At 42.7% G+C, this 20,683-nt stretch overlaps 1 protein-coding gene across 10 annotated transcripts in view; it reads right to left on the bottom strand.

Moving 5' to 3' along the window:
- Positions 1 to 2,384: 2,384 nt before the first annotated feature.
- The window catches only part of BRCA1 (BRCA1 DNA repair associated), a 71,998-nt gene continuing 53,699 nt past the window's right edge, over positions 2,385 to 20,683 (bottom strand). For 9 of the 10 annotated variants that reach the window (XM_070366833.1, XM_070366831.1, XM_070366830.1 and 6 more), the window contains 8 exons: positions 20,443 to 20,530; positions 17,746 to 17,823; positions 17,211 to 17,251; positions 11,677 to 11,760; positions 7,065 to 7,119; positions 5,440 to 5,513; positions 4,490 to 4,550; positions 2,385 to 3,592 (listed from right to left, as the gene is read on the bottom strand). In XM_070366833.1, the coding sequence (XP_070222934.1) occupies positions 3,489 to 3,592; positions 4,490 to 4,550; positions 5,440 to 5,513; positions 7,065 to 7,119; positions 11,677 to 11,760; positions 17,211 to 17,251; positions 17,746 to 17,823; positions 20,443 to 20,530 (585 nt within the window). In that variant the 3' untranslated portion in view covers positions 2,385 to 3,488. Of the gene's footprint in view, positions 3,593 to 4,489; positions 4,551 to 5,438; positions 5,514 to 7,064; positions 7,120 to 10,683; positions 10,707 to 11,676; positions 11,761 to 17,210; positions 17,252 to 17,745; positions 17,824 to 20,442; positions 20,531 to 20,683 lie in introns of those variants that run through there. The other variant, XR_011463466.1, reaches the window with a different exon arrangement.

The raw sequence follows: 20,683 nt of genomic DNA on the forward strand, positions 1-20,683 counted from the left end.
GGATACCTTAAAGCCAGAGGTCAAAAAAGCAAGTAGCTTTACTCCATCCACAGATAAGATTCTTAAGCTCTGCCAAGCATCATGAGGCCAGGCCCAGAAGCTGACTTCTGGGAGAGATTAGGCAGAGCAGGGAAAACAGATTGGGTGGATATTTGTTGGGAGATCTTAAGAGACAATTACAGAAAACTTCTTAGTCTGCTTTCACTCAGGATTCCTGGGAAGGCACGATATACTACATAGATGTCACTTTTTCTATTAACCCATCAATGATAGGGGAAGCAGGATGAGGCCTAGCTTACTCTCAGGGTCCAGTAAGCCATGGCTTGTCACAGGAATGAGACATTTCAGACTGAAGACTGTGAAGCACTTGCTTCCTGCCTGCCTTTATGGACTCTCTGTCAGGTAGACAGGAAGCTGCCCTGGGCCCAAGAGGTTGCGCAGTGGGTGAGGCTGAACTGGACTGATCTGGACAACTGAAAGATAAACAACCCTAAGTGAGGAAACTGGATGGGAGTGGGAAAACAAGTAGCTAGGATCCAGTCATGTAAATCCCCTTGCCTAGGGCTGCTTTCCAAGGAGAGCTGCCATCAGGATGTAGGAATTTTCTACTGCCTCCCACTACAGACCATAAAAGAAACCAGAGAGGGACTCCCCTGGCAGTCCAATAGAGGGGGCATAGGTTTGATTCCCTGGTGGGCGACAAGATCCCACATGCCATATGGCGTGACCAAAAAAAAAAAAAGCCAAAGTGCACTAATTCCTCTCATAATTCACACCTCTCCCCAAATTCCCTTGACCTGAATCGCTGCTTTCTGACCCAGGGTCAGTGACAGATGCAGGTGAAAAGCTGAATGGTGGGATGGAAAGGGTGTGGGTTCAGATCTTTGCGTTGTCATTTACTAGCTGTGCAAACTCTGAGTAAAATCTTGAATTTCTAGCTCCTGGTCTTCAAATGAGGTGACAAATACCCACCTCACAGAGCTGTGATGAAGACTAAATGAGGGATTTCCCTGGTGGTCCAGTGGTTAAGAATCCACCTGGTGAAGCAGGGTACATGGTTGGATCCCTGGTGTGGGAAGATTCCATATGCCACAGGGCCAACAAAGCCCATATGCCACAACGACTGAGGCTTTGCTCTAGGGCCCATGCACCACAACCAAGAGGAGCCCCGCTCACTGCAACTAGAGAAAGCTCATGCACATCATTGAAGACTCAGCGAAACCAAAAATAAATAAATGAAAGGACTAAATGAGATAAAAATATAATGGCAGGTAGTTCCATTTTCTCTAGTTTCTCCCTCACCTATCCGCCTTCCTTACAAATAAGGCAGTACTGAATTATGCAAGGATTTCCCTCTCTTTGTGTCAAAAAGGATGCTAATTTCTGAACAGAGCAAAGACCAAGAAAAGATGATACAGTTATCAGTGGATTAAGCATGTTAAATAAGAGGGGTTGTCAGAATTCTAAAGATGTCCTCCCTGGATTTCTGGCCCCAGGGGTTATTCAATCAAGCACTAAGCTAGGTTGCTGCTGTGAAGGGACTTTGAAACTCTAATTATGGACCTTAAGATAGGGAGATCACCCTGGATTACCTGGTGGGTACACTCCTACCAGAAACAGAAATTTGTCTGGCAGAAGTTATGAGGTAGAAGCAGGAGTCAGAAAGATCCCGTAAGTGATCTTTGAGCAGGCAATGCTGGCTTCTGAAGATGTAGGTAAGAGGCCATGAGTTTGGAATGTGGGTGACCTCTAGAAGCTAAGGGTGACCTCTGGCTGACAGCCAGCAAAGAATAGATATCTCAGTCATAAGACTGCAGGGAACAATCTGAACAACATGAAATGAACTTGGAAACATTCATTCCCAGAGCCTCTGGGAAGAAACACAGTCTTGTGAAACCTGAAACAAAGAAACCAGCTGAGTTGTCTTGGACTTCTGACCTAAGGAACTGTAAGATAATAAATGGTGTAGTTTTAAGCCACTAGATTCGTGACAATTTGTTATGGCAGCAACACAAAACAAGTACAATAAGATTTTGAAGTCCCCTTGATAATCCTAGGAGGTAGGTACTATTATTACCCGCATTTAACAGATGAGAGGGGCTTCCCTGGTGGTTCAGTGGTAAAGAATCCATCTGCCAATGCAGGAGACTTGGGTTGGATCGCTGGGTTGGGAAGATCCCCTGGAAAAGGAAATGGCAACCCACTCCAGTATTCTTGCCTGGGAAATCCCATGGACAGAGGAGCCTGATGGGCTACAGTCCATGGGGTGACAAAGAGTTGGACCCAAGACTTAGCAACTAAACAACAACAACAGAGGAGATGAACGTACAGTGAGAAAAACCTCTGAGCAAGTCTGCAAGTGAGCCATCAGACTTGGTGGAAGTGTTTGCTACCAAGTTTATTTGCAGGTGAAAATACAACATTTACAAAACATATTGTATAATCAAGTCTTTACTGCCCCACACACTGGGGGAGTAAGGAAGACCTAGTCCTTCCAACAGTTATAAACAGCCCTGGATCATGAGTTTATGACACACTTTCTCTTCCTTCAGCAAACAAAATTATTTATGAATCTGTATAGTTCAGCAATAGGGAGCAAAAAATTACCTCAAGGAAAGCAAAAAGCTCCTTTCCTGGTGGGATCCGTCATCTTACGGACATGAAATATTCATATCAGAGATCTTACGTTTCAAGAGGAATGGGTCACATATCAGAGCTACAATAAACATTTTATTTATTACTAATGGGGAGTTAGAAGACTCTCTTTGGACACCAGTTCTTGAAAAGATTCTGTTTTAGAGCACATTAGTGCTGAGAAATTCTTCAGAAATGCAACAACTATGGCCCAGACTTTAGGAGATCAGGGCCAGTATTACTCCCCTCTCTTCTAAATAATCCTCAAATTTTATATTATATCCATTACCTGCCTCTGGATTCACTCCCTAATGCTCCATTCCAACACTTGAGAGCTGCCCTCGGACTGTTCTGATTTTAAGTCACGTCATAGATCCCTAAGCATTCACCTTCCATTGAAGGATCTGACTTTTGGCCTTTAAGAACACAAGGTTTTTGAGAAACAAATTTGGTGAAACCAGCTATTCTCCTGAGGCCAGCCACTCTGTGCCTCCAGCTCACCCTCGGACGGGGAATAGGGCTGATAAATAATGAATCAGCATCCTGTTCAATTGGTGGGGTTTAAATTATTTTAAATTCTTTTCAGGTGAAAAATTACTATAATTTTGTGCTCATGGCAGATTTCAAAGGGAGACCTGAAGCAGAAAATCTTTAAGCAACCCTTGCAGAGTCAGAAGTTCTTTTCACGCTGATGTACATAAAATATTTAGTAATCGGGGCTGTGGAAGTACTGAAGAGGCGCTTCTTAGACCTGGAAAAAGACCATTTCTTAAGCTCATTCTTGGGGTCCTGCAGAGACAGGCCCTATCTCTAATATACACAGCTGGCTGGAATCAGCAGCAGCTCTGGGTGACCTAGGGGACCAGATAGGTGTCCAGCTCCTGGCACTGGTAGAGGGCCACACTGTCCAGTACCCACTCTCGGGTTACCACGGGTGCTTCACACATCTGCCCGATCACTGGGGACAAAGAACACAAGCAGAGATTAGTATCAGTTCACATTTCTCAGACGAGACTCTAAATCTACTCAGGGCAACTGGTTGGATGAGTTTGTAGAGCTCCTCCGGCAGGAGCAAAATCACGGATCCTCAGCAATGCTTCAGGATGTATTAATAGAACCTTACTCTGAAGCTCAGGAGTGACTACTGGTAAAAAGCCTACAGCCTCTGACAACTGTACTAACATGAGCTCCAATCTGTTAAAGGAAAAATCAACAGAAAGAGCAAAACAGCATTGCAATTTAATGATGTGGAAACATGTTTGAAATATCTTAAGTGAAAAAGCAAAACAGTTGATAAGCATGATCACATCTGTATAAAACATACCTGTGTATACACAGACACACACACACACAGAGGCCTCGAAGAACTTTATGGTGATCCTCTCCAAGGGGACGATCTTGGGCTTACTGGTATTATTTTATTGTGTTTGTGCTCATTTATATTTTATGTGATGAATTTTCATGTTTAACCATCCCCCCCGGGGAAACAATTCAGGCACTACTTTTAAAATACAAAATAAACAACAATCATGTTTTGAAAGGACATTTCAGCCATTCATTCATTCATGCAACAAATATTTATTGAGCATGTAAAGTGTGCTGAGAACTGTGTTTTTTTTTGTTTGTTTGATTTGAGAACTGTGTTAATCAAACACTGGGTAATCTGTAGTGAATAAAATGCATCCTGCCCCATAGGACGCAGGTACAAGCCTATGGCCTTCTGGAGGCCCTCACAGGTGCACCCTCCACCCAGTTGATACAAATACAACATTTAAACCTACCACAGTAATCTGCACACTTAACCTGGACCTTCTACCCCAGACTCCTCTGGATGAAGGCTTACAGAGAGACTCACCATGGAAGCCAGCATCCTCTGTCCAGGCATCCGGCTGCACGACCACAACTGGGTGGGTACCCTGCACCCCCAGGAAGGAAAAAGCATTGAGGGTGTCAGAACAGAACTTTTGCAACAGTCACTTCACCACTTCTCAATGGTTTGCTGAAGCAGACTATACTCTGCAGATGACCACACAAATGAGGGAGAAGGGCACATGGTAAAAAGGAAGGGTCAGAGGGAAAGAGGGCTTCCCAGGTGGCTCGGTGGTAATGAATTCACTTGCCAACGCAGGACATGCAGGAGACCCATGTTTGATCCCTGGGTTGGGAAGATCCCCTAGAGGAAGAAATGGCAACCCAGTCTAGCACTCTTGCCTGGAGAATCTCTTGGACAGAGGAGCCTGGCGCGCTACAGACCATGAGGTCGAAGAGTTGCATCCAACTGAGCGACTGAGCATACATGCACACAGAGGGAAAGAGTATCCCCTGCTGCTGCTAAGTCACTTCAGTCGTGTCCGACTCTGTGTGACCCCATAGACAGCAGCCCACCAGGCTCCCCTGTCCCTGGGATTCTCCAGGCAAGAACACTGGAGTGGGTTGCCATTTCCTTCTCCAATGCATGAAAGTGAAAAGTGAAAGTGAAGTCGCTCAGTCGTGTCCAACCCGCAGCGACCCCATGGACTGCAGCCTACCAGGCTCCTCCGTCCATGGGATTTTCCAGGCAAGAGTACTGGAGTGGGATGCCATTGCCTTCTCCGAGTATCCCCTAGGTGTGCTAAATACCTGGAGCTAAATACCTTATCCCTTAGCGATAGAGTTTTCTGGCACAGGTACAAGGTCAGAGAAGGGTCAGGGTGAGGTAAGGCACCTGAGGGTACATTGGGGGGTTCCTAGGGACTCATGGGTTCTATCTTGCTCAATCTCAGGACAGGATACTATGTCCTTCCTGATAGGGCACCAAACACTTACCTGGTCTGGGGTGAATGATGAGGGTTCCTTCACCACAGAAGCCCCACACAGCTGCACCATCCACTCTAGTTGATCTAAACAGGACATTTAGACTCAAAATCACCATAGTAATCTACATTTACCTGAGCTCTCTACCCCATCGTCCTCTGGATGAAGGCTTACAGGAAAACTTCTCAGTAGGAGAGTCCGTGTTTTGCCACTCCAAACGGACAGAAAGGCCTTAAACTACAAATTCTAATTCTACAAAGTAAGTCAATTTGCCACTGATGTGCTACCTACTTTGCTTATCATTCCCATAAGGCCACTTGGTAGATAAGGTCAAAGTCTCTCAAATGAAACTCTTTGGAAGAAAAAAAAAAAAAAACCAAAGACCTAATTTCCACTAATTTGCTAAATTGCTGGCTAAGATACTGTGAAAAAAATACCCACCCGCCATCCCTCCTTCCTTGCCTAATTCTGTGTTGGTAATTGATAATCAAAACCACTGAGAGCACCATGCTTGGTGGTAATTACTGTAAATGTCAAGAGACGGGAAGATAATTCATTCAGTCAAGAAAAAAATACAAGTCACCCTGGACAGAAACTCAGCACATGGGTGGGGAAAGGCTGTCTACAGAGCTGGAATCAAATCACTTGGGGGAAGAAAAATCGGAAGAGATCATAGAAATATGCCACTTGGACCTGGAAAAATCAGCAGAACTGACCACTGTGGGTGGCTTCCAGGCAGCTTTAAGTTCTCTTTTCCATCAGTCAGTCCATTTCTAGGGATTGCTGAGATGCTCCTTCTTGTTTGGCTGAGTACACTGAGGTCCATTAACTCACCTCCAAAATGACAGCTGCTAGAGACCCCGGTTCTCATTATATCAAAGTACAGAAACACTGAGAAAGCTCTGAGTGGCACTTGGAAACTTCATAAAAATCCAATCAGTAAGCAATAAAGACAAAAGCAAAATTACTTTGCCAGGTTCTGCTCATCTGGTCCTTGGGGGATTAGGAGGACCTGATCTCTGGGACAGAAGTGGGTACAGAGGCAAAGTGGGGTAGCCAGAGGGTAGCCTCTGTTTGGAAAAGAATGAACCAAATCTATACACACCTCAGGACCTCAGTGCTGCACAACTCCAGAGCTGAGCTCCACAGCACTTCTCAACATAACATTACATTCAGTATCGAATTTAATTAGAAAATGTTCATCAAGAGTCTTCCTCTGCTCTGGGCCTGCGTGGAGCCCCAGGCCCACAGGGCTTAGGCAGCTGCTGTGCTTTTGTCTCTGTTTCAAATAAAGATGGTTTAGGAGGAGCAGAATTCTTTCTTGACATTTACAAGCCTAAAAGGTATCTTCTCCCTAACTTATTATTTCCCCCTTTCTTAGACCAAAGGGCAGTAAAAGCAGCTCTATCCCACCGAGCACAGAGCATACTGTGTGCTAACTCTTCATTGCCTTCTAGTTCTAGCTCTTGAGAAGGGGCACTGGGCTAGTTCCCTGCCATAGGCGATTTAGGTGCAGTTTTGTCTAATGGGTGGTAGAGAAAGAGAATAACCTCTAGAATATTTCACCCACCTGAGGGAACCCCCATAAGGTGATGATGTAGCGGAAAGGTTGGTGCTGGATTCAGCAGTTCTCTTACCTGTGGGCATATTGGTAAAAGGTCCATAGCAACAGATTTCTAGGCCCTTGAAGATCTGGGAGAAAAGAGGGACAGAGGGGTGGAGAGAAAGAAACATTCATTGTAAAAGATACAGATTTTATAAAAAGCAATATAGAGGACTTAACCTGGTGGTCCAGTGGTTATGATGGCACTTCCAAAACAGCGGGCAAGGGTTCGGTCCCTGGTTGGGGAACTAAAATCCCACATGCCATGGAGGGCAACTTTCCCGCCAAAGCAATATAGAGACTCTCAAAAGTAAGAACTTTTCCTTTTCTTTAACACCTGATAATTTCTGCTGCTATTTTCCAGAGATAATCAGCCCAGTGTCCACAACACTGATGGATTTTAGAAGAATTTAAGTGCTATATGTATTTGATCTACTCTACAGACAGTCATTCATTGTCGTTCAAGGGCTGAGTATCCCACCTTGCTACCAATCAGGTTCAGGCTCTCCCCTGACCTGTGCAGGTAAACTATACTTCTTGTAAGATGAGAAGAAAAAAACTGGTCCTCCTTTATGTTTAAGAAAAGGCTTGGATGGCAAAAGATTCAAGTTATCATCTGAAGTTTGATGTCTATCCAGACTTGATAAGTCAGTACGAACTCTGACCCTAATTGCCAGAGAGGTTTATACTTATGTGTACATGCTCCTTTTCTTCTAGTCCCAGAACATCTGTTCCTGCCTTCACACTGCTCTTTGAATGGCCATTGTTCCTTCAGGCAACCCAAGCTGTCTTTAATCTGACAGTGAAGCCTGATTCTGCCTCTCTCCACTAAGCTGACTGCATAAATTTCAGGAGACACAGATCACACTGTAACTTGTAGATACCTCTTCTACTCACAGTACTCGACAGACTGTCCAAAAGAACTTTCTGTGATGGTGGAAATGTTCTATATTTGCTTTAATGAGTTACCTGTAGCTAAGGAGCACTTGAAATGTGATCAGGATGATTGAGGAACTGAACTTCCTATTTAATTTAGTTTTAGTTAATCACAATGTACACAGCTTCATGTGGCTGGTGGCGACTCTTTCCAGACAAGCAAATTCTTACACATGCTTTGGCATAGGTTCTTAGGGAAGGAATTAAGTATCATTTTTAAGAAAAAGTCGAAATTGTGCCAGTTGGCTGGATACATACGATTTTGGTAGCCTGTGTTCTCTCCTGACCCACCTTCTTTCTCTCCATTCCACGAAAACGAAAACTGTCTAGCCTAGAACTCACATGGCTTCAAGAGAGACTGGAGCAGAGAAAAATCAGGAAGCTAAAAACACATGATGGCCTTTTAGGAAATAGTCACCTCTCTCCTTCCTCCCCTCCCACTTTAACCTTAGCCAGAGGAATAAGGACAGACAGCAGGACAAGTCTGCTTCTGCTGTAAATGACAACCTCCATCTGTGCCATTCTTACTATCTCTACAAATAAACTGCATCCCAAACCTGTTGGAAGGACCTACATATTTATGATGCTAAAAGTTGTCTCCAGATGGCCAGTTGGAGCCAAGTGAAGTGAAGTGAAAGTCACTCAGTCGTGTCTGACTTGTTGGACCCCATGAACTATACAGTCCATGGAATTCTCCAGGCCAGAATACTGGAGTGGGTAGCTGTTCCCATTTCCAAAGGATCTTCCCAACTCAGGGATCGAACCCAGGTCTCCAACCCAGGTCTTCCACATTGCAGGTGGATTCTTTACCAGCTGAACCACGAGGGAAGCCCAAGAAAACTGGAGTGGGTAGCCTATCCCTTCTCCAGCGGATCTTCCTGACCCAGGAATCAACAGGGTTTCCTGCATTGCAGACGGATTCTTTACTAACCGAGCTACCAGGGAAGCCCGACTGGAGCCAAATGTTGCTGCAAATAGTACAAAAGATTAGGAATTCTAGTTCCTAATTCCATTCTGGATGTCAACATCCAGGCTGACATTCACTGATGAGGATGTCTAGTTATGAGATAGGAAATCTGAAATTTCACCTCTTCAAATACATTTCTCTTCCACAAGAAAACACTACGGTGACACTTGGTGTCTTATGAACGACATTACTTTGACCAGCATGTTCTGTCATTGCCATTACAAATGCAGGACAAAACTCCAAACGTTGGACTTTCCTTTTAAGGAAGGAAGAATCTGGTGCTGATTCTGCCTCGCATCCAGTGGAATAAAAACAACTGACTGGCTCACACAGAGCTGCCCTGGGGCCCAAGCAGGAGGAGAAACAGGGCAGCAACTTTTCTTGGCATCTGGAAGTTACTTGATAGACTCAAAGGGTGAGGGTACGCCAACCCCAAGGGTTTCTGAGCTCCAGGGCTTGATCTGTGCTCATCTCCCAAAGCAGTTTTCCTCAGAAAAGCATCTCTGTTGGCTCTCTCTCAAGTCCTATAAAGGAACAGGAGGTGCTCTGTATGGGGATGTTCTGAGATGCCCAGCGGTACACATTTGAAAAAGGAAGGAATGCAGACCAGGAGCATAAGTGCTCAGTGACCTGAGAGCAGCCAGCTCAGGCCTGACAGGCAGGTATGAAATCTTTTTTTTTGAAATCTCTTTTTTTTAAGTTGGAGTATAATTGCTTTACAAGGTTGTGTTAGTTTCTGCTGCACAATTACGTGAATCAGCTATATGTGTGTATATATATCCCCTCCCTCGTGAACCTTCCTCCCAATTCCCCAGCCCATTCCACCACTCTAGGTCATCAGAGGACTGAGCTGAGCTCCCTGCGCTATACAGCAGCTTCCCACTAGCTGTCTATTTCACAAATGGTAGTGTATATATGTCAATGCTACTCTCCCAGTTAATTTCCCCTTCCCCTTCCTGCACTGTGTCCACATGTCTGTTCCCTATGTTTGTATCTCTACTCCTGCCCTGCAAACAGGCTCAACAGTACCATTTTTCTAGATTCCATACATTTGCATTAATATACAATATTTCTTTTTCTCTTTCTGACTTCCCTCTATATGACAGACTCTAGGTCCATCCACATCACTACAAATGACCCAATTCCATTCCTTTTTATGGCTGAGTAATATTCCATTGTGTATACACACACCCAAAATCCTCTTTATCCATTCATTTATCGATTTGTAAATAGTGCTGCAATGAATACTGGGGTACATGTGTCTTTCTGAAGGTGTGAAATCTTGCCTGGACTTCTCCCTGAGAGAATGACATAATTTTGGCTTCATCATCCACAATGGTATGATCTGGGGAGGAAAGTCTGAATCTTCCTGGGCCTATAGTCTTTTATTTGTAAAGTTGTTAGAATAATTAATTTTCTTCCTGTATGAAACCTCCTATAACATGCCAGGAAACTATGGTGGTGTCATTAAGAGTCAGATTTGAGAGGGCGACTGCAGGGGTTCAGCTTCTAGTTGGGCTCACAACCAGCTGTGTGAGCTTGAGCAATATATTCAACCTCTTTGAGCCTTAATTTTCTCATCTATAAAATAGGCATAATTATAGTACATGCTTCGTAGAGTTGCTGTAAAATTCTTAATTAATTAGCAGTCCCTGGATATAGTGAACATGGCACAGATGTTGCTAATGATTTCACTTCCTCTTCTATGCTCCCCAGACAGCACTGGGTACACCCCCCTCACAACACTTACCACACTGCTGCAAAGAAACACCACTGCAAAGGAGAAAGTGCAAAGGTTTTAGATTCACATCTATCTCAAATGCCAGCTCTGCCATTTATCAGCTAAGATTTGCACCCTAGAAGGAAATCCAAATTACATAACTTCTCTAAACCTCTAAGCTCCCTCATTTATAAAACAGATAATACAGTTGGCCTACTGCCTTATTGGATCCAACAAGTTCTATGTCCAGATTTAATCAACTGTCAATGGAAAATATTTAAGAGAAAAAAAAAAAATTTTTTTTTTCTAGAAAGTTCCAAAAAGCAAACTTGAATTTGCTTTTTGACAACCATTTATATAGCATTTACACTGTACTAGATATTAGAAGTAATCTAGAGTTGATTTAGAGTATATGGGAAATGGAATTTCCTGGTAGTTCAGTGTTAACAATCTGCCTGCCAGTAGGAGGAACATGGGTTTGGTCCCTGCTCTGGGAAGATCCCACATGCCTTGAGGTAAACTATGCCTGGGTGCCACAGCTACTGAGCCTGTGCTCTAGAGCCCATGAGACTTAACTACTAAAGCATACATGCCCTAGAGCCCATGCTCTGCAAAAAGAGAAGTCACCAAATGAGAAAGTAGACCCTGCTCGCAGCAACTAGAGAAAGTCTGAGCACAGCAAACAAAGCAAAAATTTTAAAACAATATAAGGGAAGATATTATATGCAAATGCTATATCATTTTTAAAAGGGACTTGAACATCCTTGGATTTTGGTTATCTTCAGGGTGTCCTGGTACCAATTCCCTAAGGGTATTGAGGAATGACTGTACTTATTTACTTTGTTGGCTTAGGAAAGCCAAAAAAAAAAAAAACCCTATTATCAACGCACCTACTTGTTCCAGCAGTGTAAGGGACCATCTTATAAGGCCCCTTATAAGATGAATGAGACCATCTCCTTGAAGCGGGTCAGAATGCAGAGGAGTAGGTGGGCTTTTTGTCAACATGGGGGCGAAGGGCTTTACCTTCTTGTCCCGGGATTCTCTTGCTCGCTTTGGGCCTTGATGGTTTCTTCCATTGACAACATCTCCTCTGACTTCAAAATCATGCTGAAAGAAACCAAACCCAAACCACAAGGGTCAGAGAAAAAGCTTCCTTCAATGGAAACAGAGGAGATACGTAATATTTAAGGAATGTATTGCCAGGCAGTTTTGACCCCCTTCCCCAAATTCATCCTTATTGGTAGAATGAATGAAATGACCAGCATCTCAGCTGCTGAAATCAATTCATTGAAGCAAATCTTTCTGGACAGAAACTAACAATTGGCTTTTCACCTCACTGGGACTCGACGTATTTTAATTTTCAACATCTATCTCCTCTCAAAACATTCACTTAGCATTTAGATTAAACTGCTAATGCTGGGCTATTTAAAGGTAACTGGAGAATTCCTGATCTTTTAAATCAATTTGTATTACCATCTAAAGAAGTAAGGGCTTATCAGGTTTCCCATTGAGAGATTTATAGTTAATGAAACCAAAATGATAAAGTATACATTTAATATACTGAAGAAAGAGGCTTTTCATAATCATATTTTGACTGGTCAAGGATGAGGAAATAAAGACTAATCAAATTGGAGAGGTTAGAGCTTTGGGGAGAATTTGGGGAAAAGAATGCTTAGAAATAATTCTTACTGAAACTCAGATTGTCAGGGACCACATTTGTTGCTAAGAGTATTACAAAGAAAAATAAAGTCATAAGTATAATCACAGGCTGTTATTAGGTGAAATAACTCTGGGACTTTCCTGTGGTCCAGTGGTTAAGACTCTGTGCTTCCAGTGCAGGGGGCACGGGTTCCATCCCAGCTGGGGAACTAAAATCTCAAATGCTGCATGGTATGGTCAAAAAAAAAAAAGAACTCTGAATATTTCCTGGTCATGTGAGTGAGAAGAGTCTAGTGATAAATATGTTATCTATTTGAACCCTGGTGGCTCAGAGGTTAAAGCGTCTGCCTCCAATGCGGGAGACCTGGGTTCCATCCCTGGGTCGGGAAGATCCCCTGGAGAAGGAAATGGTAACCCACTCCAGTATTCTTGCCTGGAGAATCCCAAGGACAGAGAAGCCTGGTAGGCTACAGTCCACGGGGTCGCAAAGAGTCGGACACAACCGAGCGACTTCACCTAAAATTAACAGTCCTTGTGGTACCGCTGTGCCTACTAACCCCTCTAACTGGGTGTCACACAACATAATTTCCCAAATCCATGCATCTGAAACAGAGCTCATTGGGCTTCCCTGGTGGTCCAGTGGTTAAGAATCTGCCTTGCAATGCTGGGGATACCAGTTCAGGAAGATCCTACATGCTTCTGGGCAACTAAGCCTGTGAGCCGCAAGTACTGAGCCTGCACCTTAGAGCCTGCAAGCCACAACAAGAGACGCTTACTGCAGTGAGAAGCCTGTGCACCAAAACTAGAGAGTAGCCCCTGCTCTCCTGCAACTAGAGAAAGGCTGCCTGCAGCAATGAAGACCCAGAGCAGCCGAAAATGAATAAATAAATAATTTTTAAAATAAATAAATAAAACAGAGCTCTTGATTCTAATCCTGCCTCTTACTCCTCCCCCTCCCAACATGCTCCTCCCTCATGTCTTCCTTATCTAATTAACATCACTAACATTCACTTCATTGTTCCTGACAATCAGAGTGAGTGAGTGAGTGAAGTCACTCAGTCCTGTCCGACTCTTTGCGACCCCATGGACTGTAGCCTGCCAGGGTCCTCCATCCATGGGATTCTCCAGGCAAGAATACTGAAGTGGGTTGCCATTTCCTTCTCCAGGAGATCTGCCCGACCCAGGGATTGAACCTGGGTCTCCCGCACTGTAGGCAGATGTTTTACCATCCTGACAATTGTATAAGAGGCGTGATCAAGACCATTCCCAAGAAAATGGAATGCAAAAAGGCAAAACGGTTGCCTGAGGAGGCCTTACAAACAGCTGAGAAAAGAAGAGAAGCTAAAGGCAGAGGAGAAAAGGAAAGATATACCCATCTAAATGCAGAATTCCAAAGAATAGCAAGGAGAGGTAAGAAAGCCTTCTTCAGTGATCAATGCAAAATAGAGGAAAACAATAGAATGGGAAAGACTAGAGATCTCTTCAAGAAAATTAGAGATACCAAGGGAACATTTCATGCGAAGATGGGCTCAATAAAGGAGAGAAACAATATGGACCTAACAGAAGCAGAAGATATTAAGAAGAGGTGGCAAGAATACACAGAAGAACTGTACAAAAAAGATCTTCACGACCAAGATAATCACGATGGTGTGATCACTCACCTAGAGCCAGACATCCTGGAATGTGAGGTCAAGTGGGCCTTAGGAAGCATCACTATGAACAAAGCTAGTGGAGGTGATGGAATTCCAGTTGAGCTATTTCAAATCCTAAAAGATGATGCCATGAAAGCGCTCACTCAATATGCCAACAAATTTGAAAAACTCAGCAGTGGCCACAGGACTGGAAAAGGTCAGTTTTCATTCCAATCCCAAAGAAAGGCAATGCCAAATGTTCACATTACCGCACAATTGCACTCATCTCACACGCTAGCAAAGAAATGCTCAAAATTCTCCAAGCGAGGCTTCAACAGTACATGAACTGAGAACTTCCCAGACGTTCAAACTCGATTTAGAAAAGGCAGAGGAAACAGAGTTCAAATTACCAACATTCAAAAAAAGAAGCTCACATTCATTGGATCATAGCAAAAAGCAAGAGAGTTCCAGAAAAACATCTACTTCTGCTTTACTGACTATGCCAAAGCCTTTGACTGTGTGGATCACAACAAACTGTGGAAAATTCTTAAAGAGATGGGAATACCAGACCGCCTAACCTGCCTCCTGAGAAATCTGTATGCAAGTCAAGAAGCAAGAGTTAGAACTAGGTACGGAACAAAGACCTGGTTCCAAATTGGGAAAGAAGTACATCAAGGCTGTATACTGTCACCCTGCTTATTTAACTTATAGGCTGTATACTGTCACCCTGCTTATTTAACTTACATGCAGAGTATGTCATGAGAAATGCTGGGCTGGATGAAGCACAAGCTGGAATCAAGATTGCCGGGAGAAATATCAATAACCTCAGATATGCAGATGACACCACCCTTATGGCAGAAAGTGAAGAAGAACTAAAGAGGCTCTTGATGAAAATGAAAGAGGAGAGTGAAAAAGCTGGCTTAAAACTCAACATTCAAAAAACAAAGATCATGGTATCTGGTCCATCACTTCATGGCAAATAGATAAGGAAACAGTTGACAAATTTTATTTTCTTAGGCTCCAAAACCACTGCAGATGGTGACTGCAGCCATGAAATTAAAAGATGCTTGCCCCTGGAAGAAAAGCTATGACCAATCTAGACAGCATATTAAAAAGCAGAGACATTACTTTGCCGATAAAGGTTCATCTAGTCAAAGCTATGGTTTTTCCAGTAGTCATGTATGGATGTGAGAGTTGGACCATAAAGAAAGCTGAGCACGGAAGAACTGATGCTTTTGAATTGTAGTGTTGGAGAAAACTCTTGACAGTCCCCTGGACTACAAGGAGATCCAAACAGTCCATCCTAAATGAAATCAGTCCTGAATATTCATTGGATGGACTGATGCTGAAGCTGAAACTGAAACTCCAATACTTTGGCCACCTGATGCAAAGAACTGACTCACTGGAAAAGACCCTGATGCCGGGAAAGCTTGAAGGCAGGAGGAGAAGGGGATGACAGAGGATGAGATGGCTGGATGGCATCACCGACTCAATGCACATGAGTCTGAGCAAGCTCCAGGAGTTGGTGATGGACAGGGAAGCCTGGCCTGCTGCAGTCCATGGGGTGGCAAAAAGTTGGACATGACTGAGCGACTGAATTGAACATCCACTTCATTGTTCAGGACAAAAATTTAGCATTACCTTCTCAATTCCTTTCTTTACCCTATCCTCCAATTTAACGTATTAGTAAGTCTTATTTCCAACCATCGCAAACTAAACTCTCTTACCATTTCCAGGCCTCATTACTGTACAGATAACATTCAAACTCTTTACCATGACTCACACCAAATCTGGCCCTTGTCTATGACCTTCTCCAACCTCTTGTCTAAACTCAGCTGCCTACATAAGATTCACCAACTCCCCAGCTATACCGGCCCATTTTTCTTTCTTTTTTAAAATATTTATTTGGCTGCACTGGGTCCTAGTTGCAGCACACAGGACCTACAATCTTCAGCTGCAGCATGTGAACTCTTAGTTGCAGCATGTGAGATCCAGTTCCCTGACCGAGGACTGAACCTGGGCCCCTTGCATTGGTAGAGCAGAGTCTTAGCCACTGGACCACCAGAGAAGTTCCTCCCTGGCCTGTTTTCTTTAGCAAATCAAGCTCATTCCTTTCTTAAGACCTTTATGTATGCTATCCTCTGCCTATAACATTTGTTCCCTACATTTTTCAAGGCCAATTCTTTCTTGTTTCTTAGGTCTCAGCTCAAGCTTTTCAGAAAGCTTCCTGGGTCTCTTTACCTAAATATTAATAGTTAACCTCTGTCCCCAGTCAACTGCCAGTCTGTTGTTCTGTATATTTCTTCATAGTGTTTATTGATATTTAAACACATCTTTATTTATTTATCTACTTATTTTTATTTATCTTATTTATTATGTATCTCCCACCCCCCAATGAACATTCATCCCACCAGAGCAGAGGCCTATCAGTCTTGCTTTCTGCTGTATTCCTGGTGCCCAGCAGATAGTAGGCTCCCAATAATGTCATTGAAAAGTTAAAACCAACAGAAATGTCAATTAATTATGAATATATTGAATAGTGCATAATAGTTTAAAACTTTTTTGGTAATTTTATTTTGCCTGATCTGTTGTCACCAGCAGCTCTAAGATGGTTGTGCTAAAATTATTCCTCCTCCTACGCTCTACCTTATTTACCTTTCACTGTTCTCTGTATCAAAGAGTAAAATCTCTTTGAAGGAATCAGATTTCTAAACAGACACATTTGCATGTTAATATGAAGGATTGTTCTTCAACTGTGAATGAGTTTTCTACAAAACTCATTTCTACAAGTATGTGTGTAAGATTTACGTGGGCCTGTTTCTCCTGCTTATGAATCTTTGTTTGCTACTTTATAAATTCCTTTTCTTTTCTCTGAGGAAAGGATTGTTTCTATTGAAACAAACAAGTGAGAACACAGAATTGTCTAGTTTGCTCTGCATAACTCTTTTTTTTTCTTTTTTGGGGGCTGCACTGGGTCTTCACTGCAGTGCGTGGGCTTTCTCTAGTTGCAGTGTGCAGGCTTAGTTGCCCAGTGGAATATGGGATCTTAGTTCCCCAACCAGGGATTGAATCTGCATTGCCTGCATTGGAAAGCAAATTCTTAACCACTAGATCACCAGAGAAATCCCTGCATAACTCTTGATGATCCATATTGTCAAAGAAAATCTTTAGAAAGTAGTGCAAGGCAGGAAGCAGATAAATTTTTGGTGACTGTATGACTCAATGGTATAAAGTCTCTTTGATTAGTTTGTAAAACAGAGTACCTACCTCATCCAGCATCTTTCTTTCTTTAATAGACTGGGTGACCCCTGAAGAGATCATAGAAAAGACAGGTTACACAAGAGCAGAAGATCTCCCTTCATGGAGGTGGATGGTGAAGTGATTCACATAAGACTGTGGGAGAAATAACACTGAACAGTGATCCTCTCTTTGTAAAACCACAGCTCCTTAATAGACTTCCTTCTAGAGAGACCACTGATGCTTAATTTAACATTATAAAAGTGCTTGCTACATGTGGATTTCTGCCTACAATTAAATAAATCCCTAGATTTTATGCTTAACATTGCCAGGAGCAGATTAGGTCCTATTAGTTATCAAAAGAAAAACATTTCCCCCCACACCACCAGCGTATCTGAACAAAGACATATGCACTAAAGATAAAACTTAGTTCAGTGTTACCATTAAAGACCTTTCCTTAATTCAGATTCAACATCAGCAAAAACCTTAGGTGTTAAAATGTTAGGTGTCAAAATGCAATTTGGAGGTGTTAAAGGGAGGAGGGGAGAAATTATACGGTACTTACAAAAATAGCTAACTACCCATTTTCCTCCTGCAATTCCCAGGAAATATTTCAGTGTCCGTTCACACACAAACTCAGGATCTGCAAAATGGAAAACATCCAAAGGATTAGAAGTTTAAAACACAATTAGGAAAGGCTGCCATTAAGAAGCTGAAGCACCCCAGGCTCCTTACACTACTTGAGATCAGTCTAGATGGATGATTCCAACACCTCTGGTGATAGACTCAGAGGCTGAAAGCACTTGTAATTCTAACCAGCCAGTGTGGATCTTTGGAAGTTTGGAAAAGGCTGATAGGAAGGCAAGACCACGGGAAATGTCAGCCCTATTTTCTAGATGCCAAGGCCAGTTAAAGGTGTCTGTCATTGTGCTCAACGAATTACCCATGTTGGTAGTATTGATATGTGTGGACGGGGAGGATCTGTTTTACTAGATGGTACATGTGAAAAAAGAAAAAAGTATTATTGAAATCCTAAATTTGAAATGTCAATGTAAGCAATGAATTTTCACCTCTAGAACTTCTACTTGGGGAATCCTAACCCTAATTCCTAATTCCCCTGCAAGTGACCAAAAAAAAAAGTATTTTCATAGTTTTCCTCTTTTCAACTTAAGTATTTTAGAAAGCAGCTGAAGAATCGCTTCTGTTTATTTTTTTGTGTTTTAAAGGCCCCTGTGAAGGACTAAGGTAACTCAGGAAAGAACACTTAGTTTTAAACAGGAGAAATGTATTTAACTAAATCCTGAACACAGCAGGCCATCTGCCGGGAGTAGCAACTGCTGTTCTTCCTAACTGAATTCTTCACAAATTAAAAAAAAAATCTCTGCCCCTCACCCCCACCCCCTCACCCCTGCCCACACACAATTTTTAAAGCTTTTTGTTTAACTGCTGTGAAGGTTGATTTAATAATATGTTTTAAACCCAGAAATTTTAGGTCATTTCTAGTTTAAAAGCAACAAATGTATTACTGCCTTTAGGTTTAAAGACTTGAACCGCTTTCAATGTAATTTGCATTTTAAAGTTTTCTTTTCACCTATCAGCAGCCTTGATCCAAACCTATAGCTTAAGATATATTCAAGTTTAAAGATATTCATCTCTAAAACAGTACTTAGTTCATGGTACCTTGTTGTCTGGTTCCTGTGAGCATTATCCTCTGTCCCTGTGGTACAATCGTAATACAGTAGAAACCAAAGCTCTTACAGAAGTTTTAAGGCAATGTGTCCCTGCCAAGGAGTCTTGACCCCACGCTCAAGAACCTACAGTTGTATGAACAGAAAACCCGAGAGGACTAGAGAATCCGTTTTGTTAGGCAGTTTTTAAGAGGTGTGCTTCAACCTGCATCTTCTGTTTGCCACAGGAACCCGTCTTTGCTTTCTAGAGCCCATGAGTGAGCCTAACTCCTTCTCCAGACAACGATTCTTCAGATATTTGAAGACACTTGTCTTGTTTCCTTAGGTCTTCTTATTTCTTCATTTCTTCTTCAAATGACATTGCTCTGAATTCCCTTTCCCCATTCCCTTCATCTACCTCTGGATAAACTGTTGTCAGGGACCAGTGTGAAAAGAAAGCATGGTGCTCAAAACAGAGCATGTATCTTCCAGAGCTCGCTTTAGAGGGGGTGGGGTTGTGTGTGTGCGGGGGGTGTCAGGATCATCACCTCACTTGCTCTGGTGTTAGGGTTGTATCAGTAAGGCCCAATTTCAAACGAGCTTTGTTAGTGGCCCTGAAATGTTTACTCAGATTTACCTTACAGTCAACTAAAAGCCTCTGAGGTCTCCCTTGTCATCACATAAGTGGAACTTAAGATTTTAAAAGGGGAAGGTGTTGGACAAATGAATTTTTCCTTTCTTTTTTCTTTTTCATATGCTAGGCTATCTCAGAGCAATAACTGGACTTGTTTCCTGAAAAACTCTCAACCACACTGAAACTAGAGTTGGAGTGGAGTGAGGACATGGAGTGGACATGGAGCCAGGGTTTCCAACCACCTAGATTTTGAATAAGTAGATTTCACTTCTACTCATTCCCCTCTTTGCCCCATGTGTTTCTCTAGGACTTGGGCTCTGTCCTACCCAAAAAGCCCTCACACAGTGTAGTCCAGGCAGGGTAGACTAGAAGTGATTCATCGTTCTGGCTTATCACTCTCCAATATTAACCCAAAATAAAAGAGGTTCAGTTCAGTTCAGTTCAGTCACTCAGTCGTGTCTGACTCTTTGCGACCCCATCAATCGCAGCACGCCAGGCCTCCCTGTCCATCACCAACTCCCGGAGATCACTCAGACTCACGTCCATCGAGTCAGTGATGCTATCCAGCCATCTCATCTTCTGTCGTCCCCTTCTCCTCCTGCCCCCAATCCCTCCCAGCATCAGAGTCTTTTCCAATGAGTCAACTCTTCGCATGAGGTGGCCAAAGTACTGGAGTTTCAGCTTTAGCATCATTCCTTCCAAAGAAATCCCAGGGCTGATCTCCTTCAGAATGGACTGGTTGGATCTCCTTGCAGTCCAAGGGACTCTCAAGAGTATTGTCCAACACCACAGTTCAAAAGAGGTTCAGGAAGTAGCAAAACTTATTATTTTTCTTTCATCAGGTAACAACTTACTGACTATTGGAAGAGGATCATTCATGCTATGCTTAACAAATACTCCCATTTCTTCATGTAGCTTTACACAACAGATATAGCATATTCTGTAAGGGCTCTTGGTATACCTGTTTTCATAATGACATGAGTAGTCTCTTCAGTAATTAGATTAGTTAAAGTGACGTGATGTTTTCTGGCAAATTTCTGCACAAGCATCTGAAACCAAACCAAATATTACATTATAATAAATTACCTCTAGTACACAGCTTGAGAATTAGTTATCCCAGTTTTGAATTTCCATTTTTTCTCATAAAAAGTACACCCTTTTTATTCTAAATGAAGTCTGAAAATAAGTAGTAATTTAATAAA

The sequence above is a fragment of the Bos mutus genome, unplaced genomic scaffold, assembly GCF_027580195.1.
Source record: "Bos mutus isolate GX-2022 unplaced genomic scaffold, NWIPB_WYAK_1.1 CTG215, whole genome shotgun sequence".
NCBI lineage: Eukaryota > Metazoa > Chordata > Mammalia > Artiodactyla > Bovidae > Bos > Bos mutus.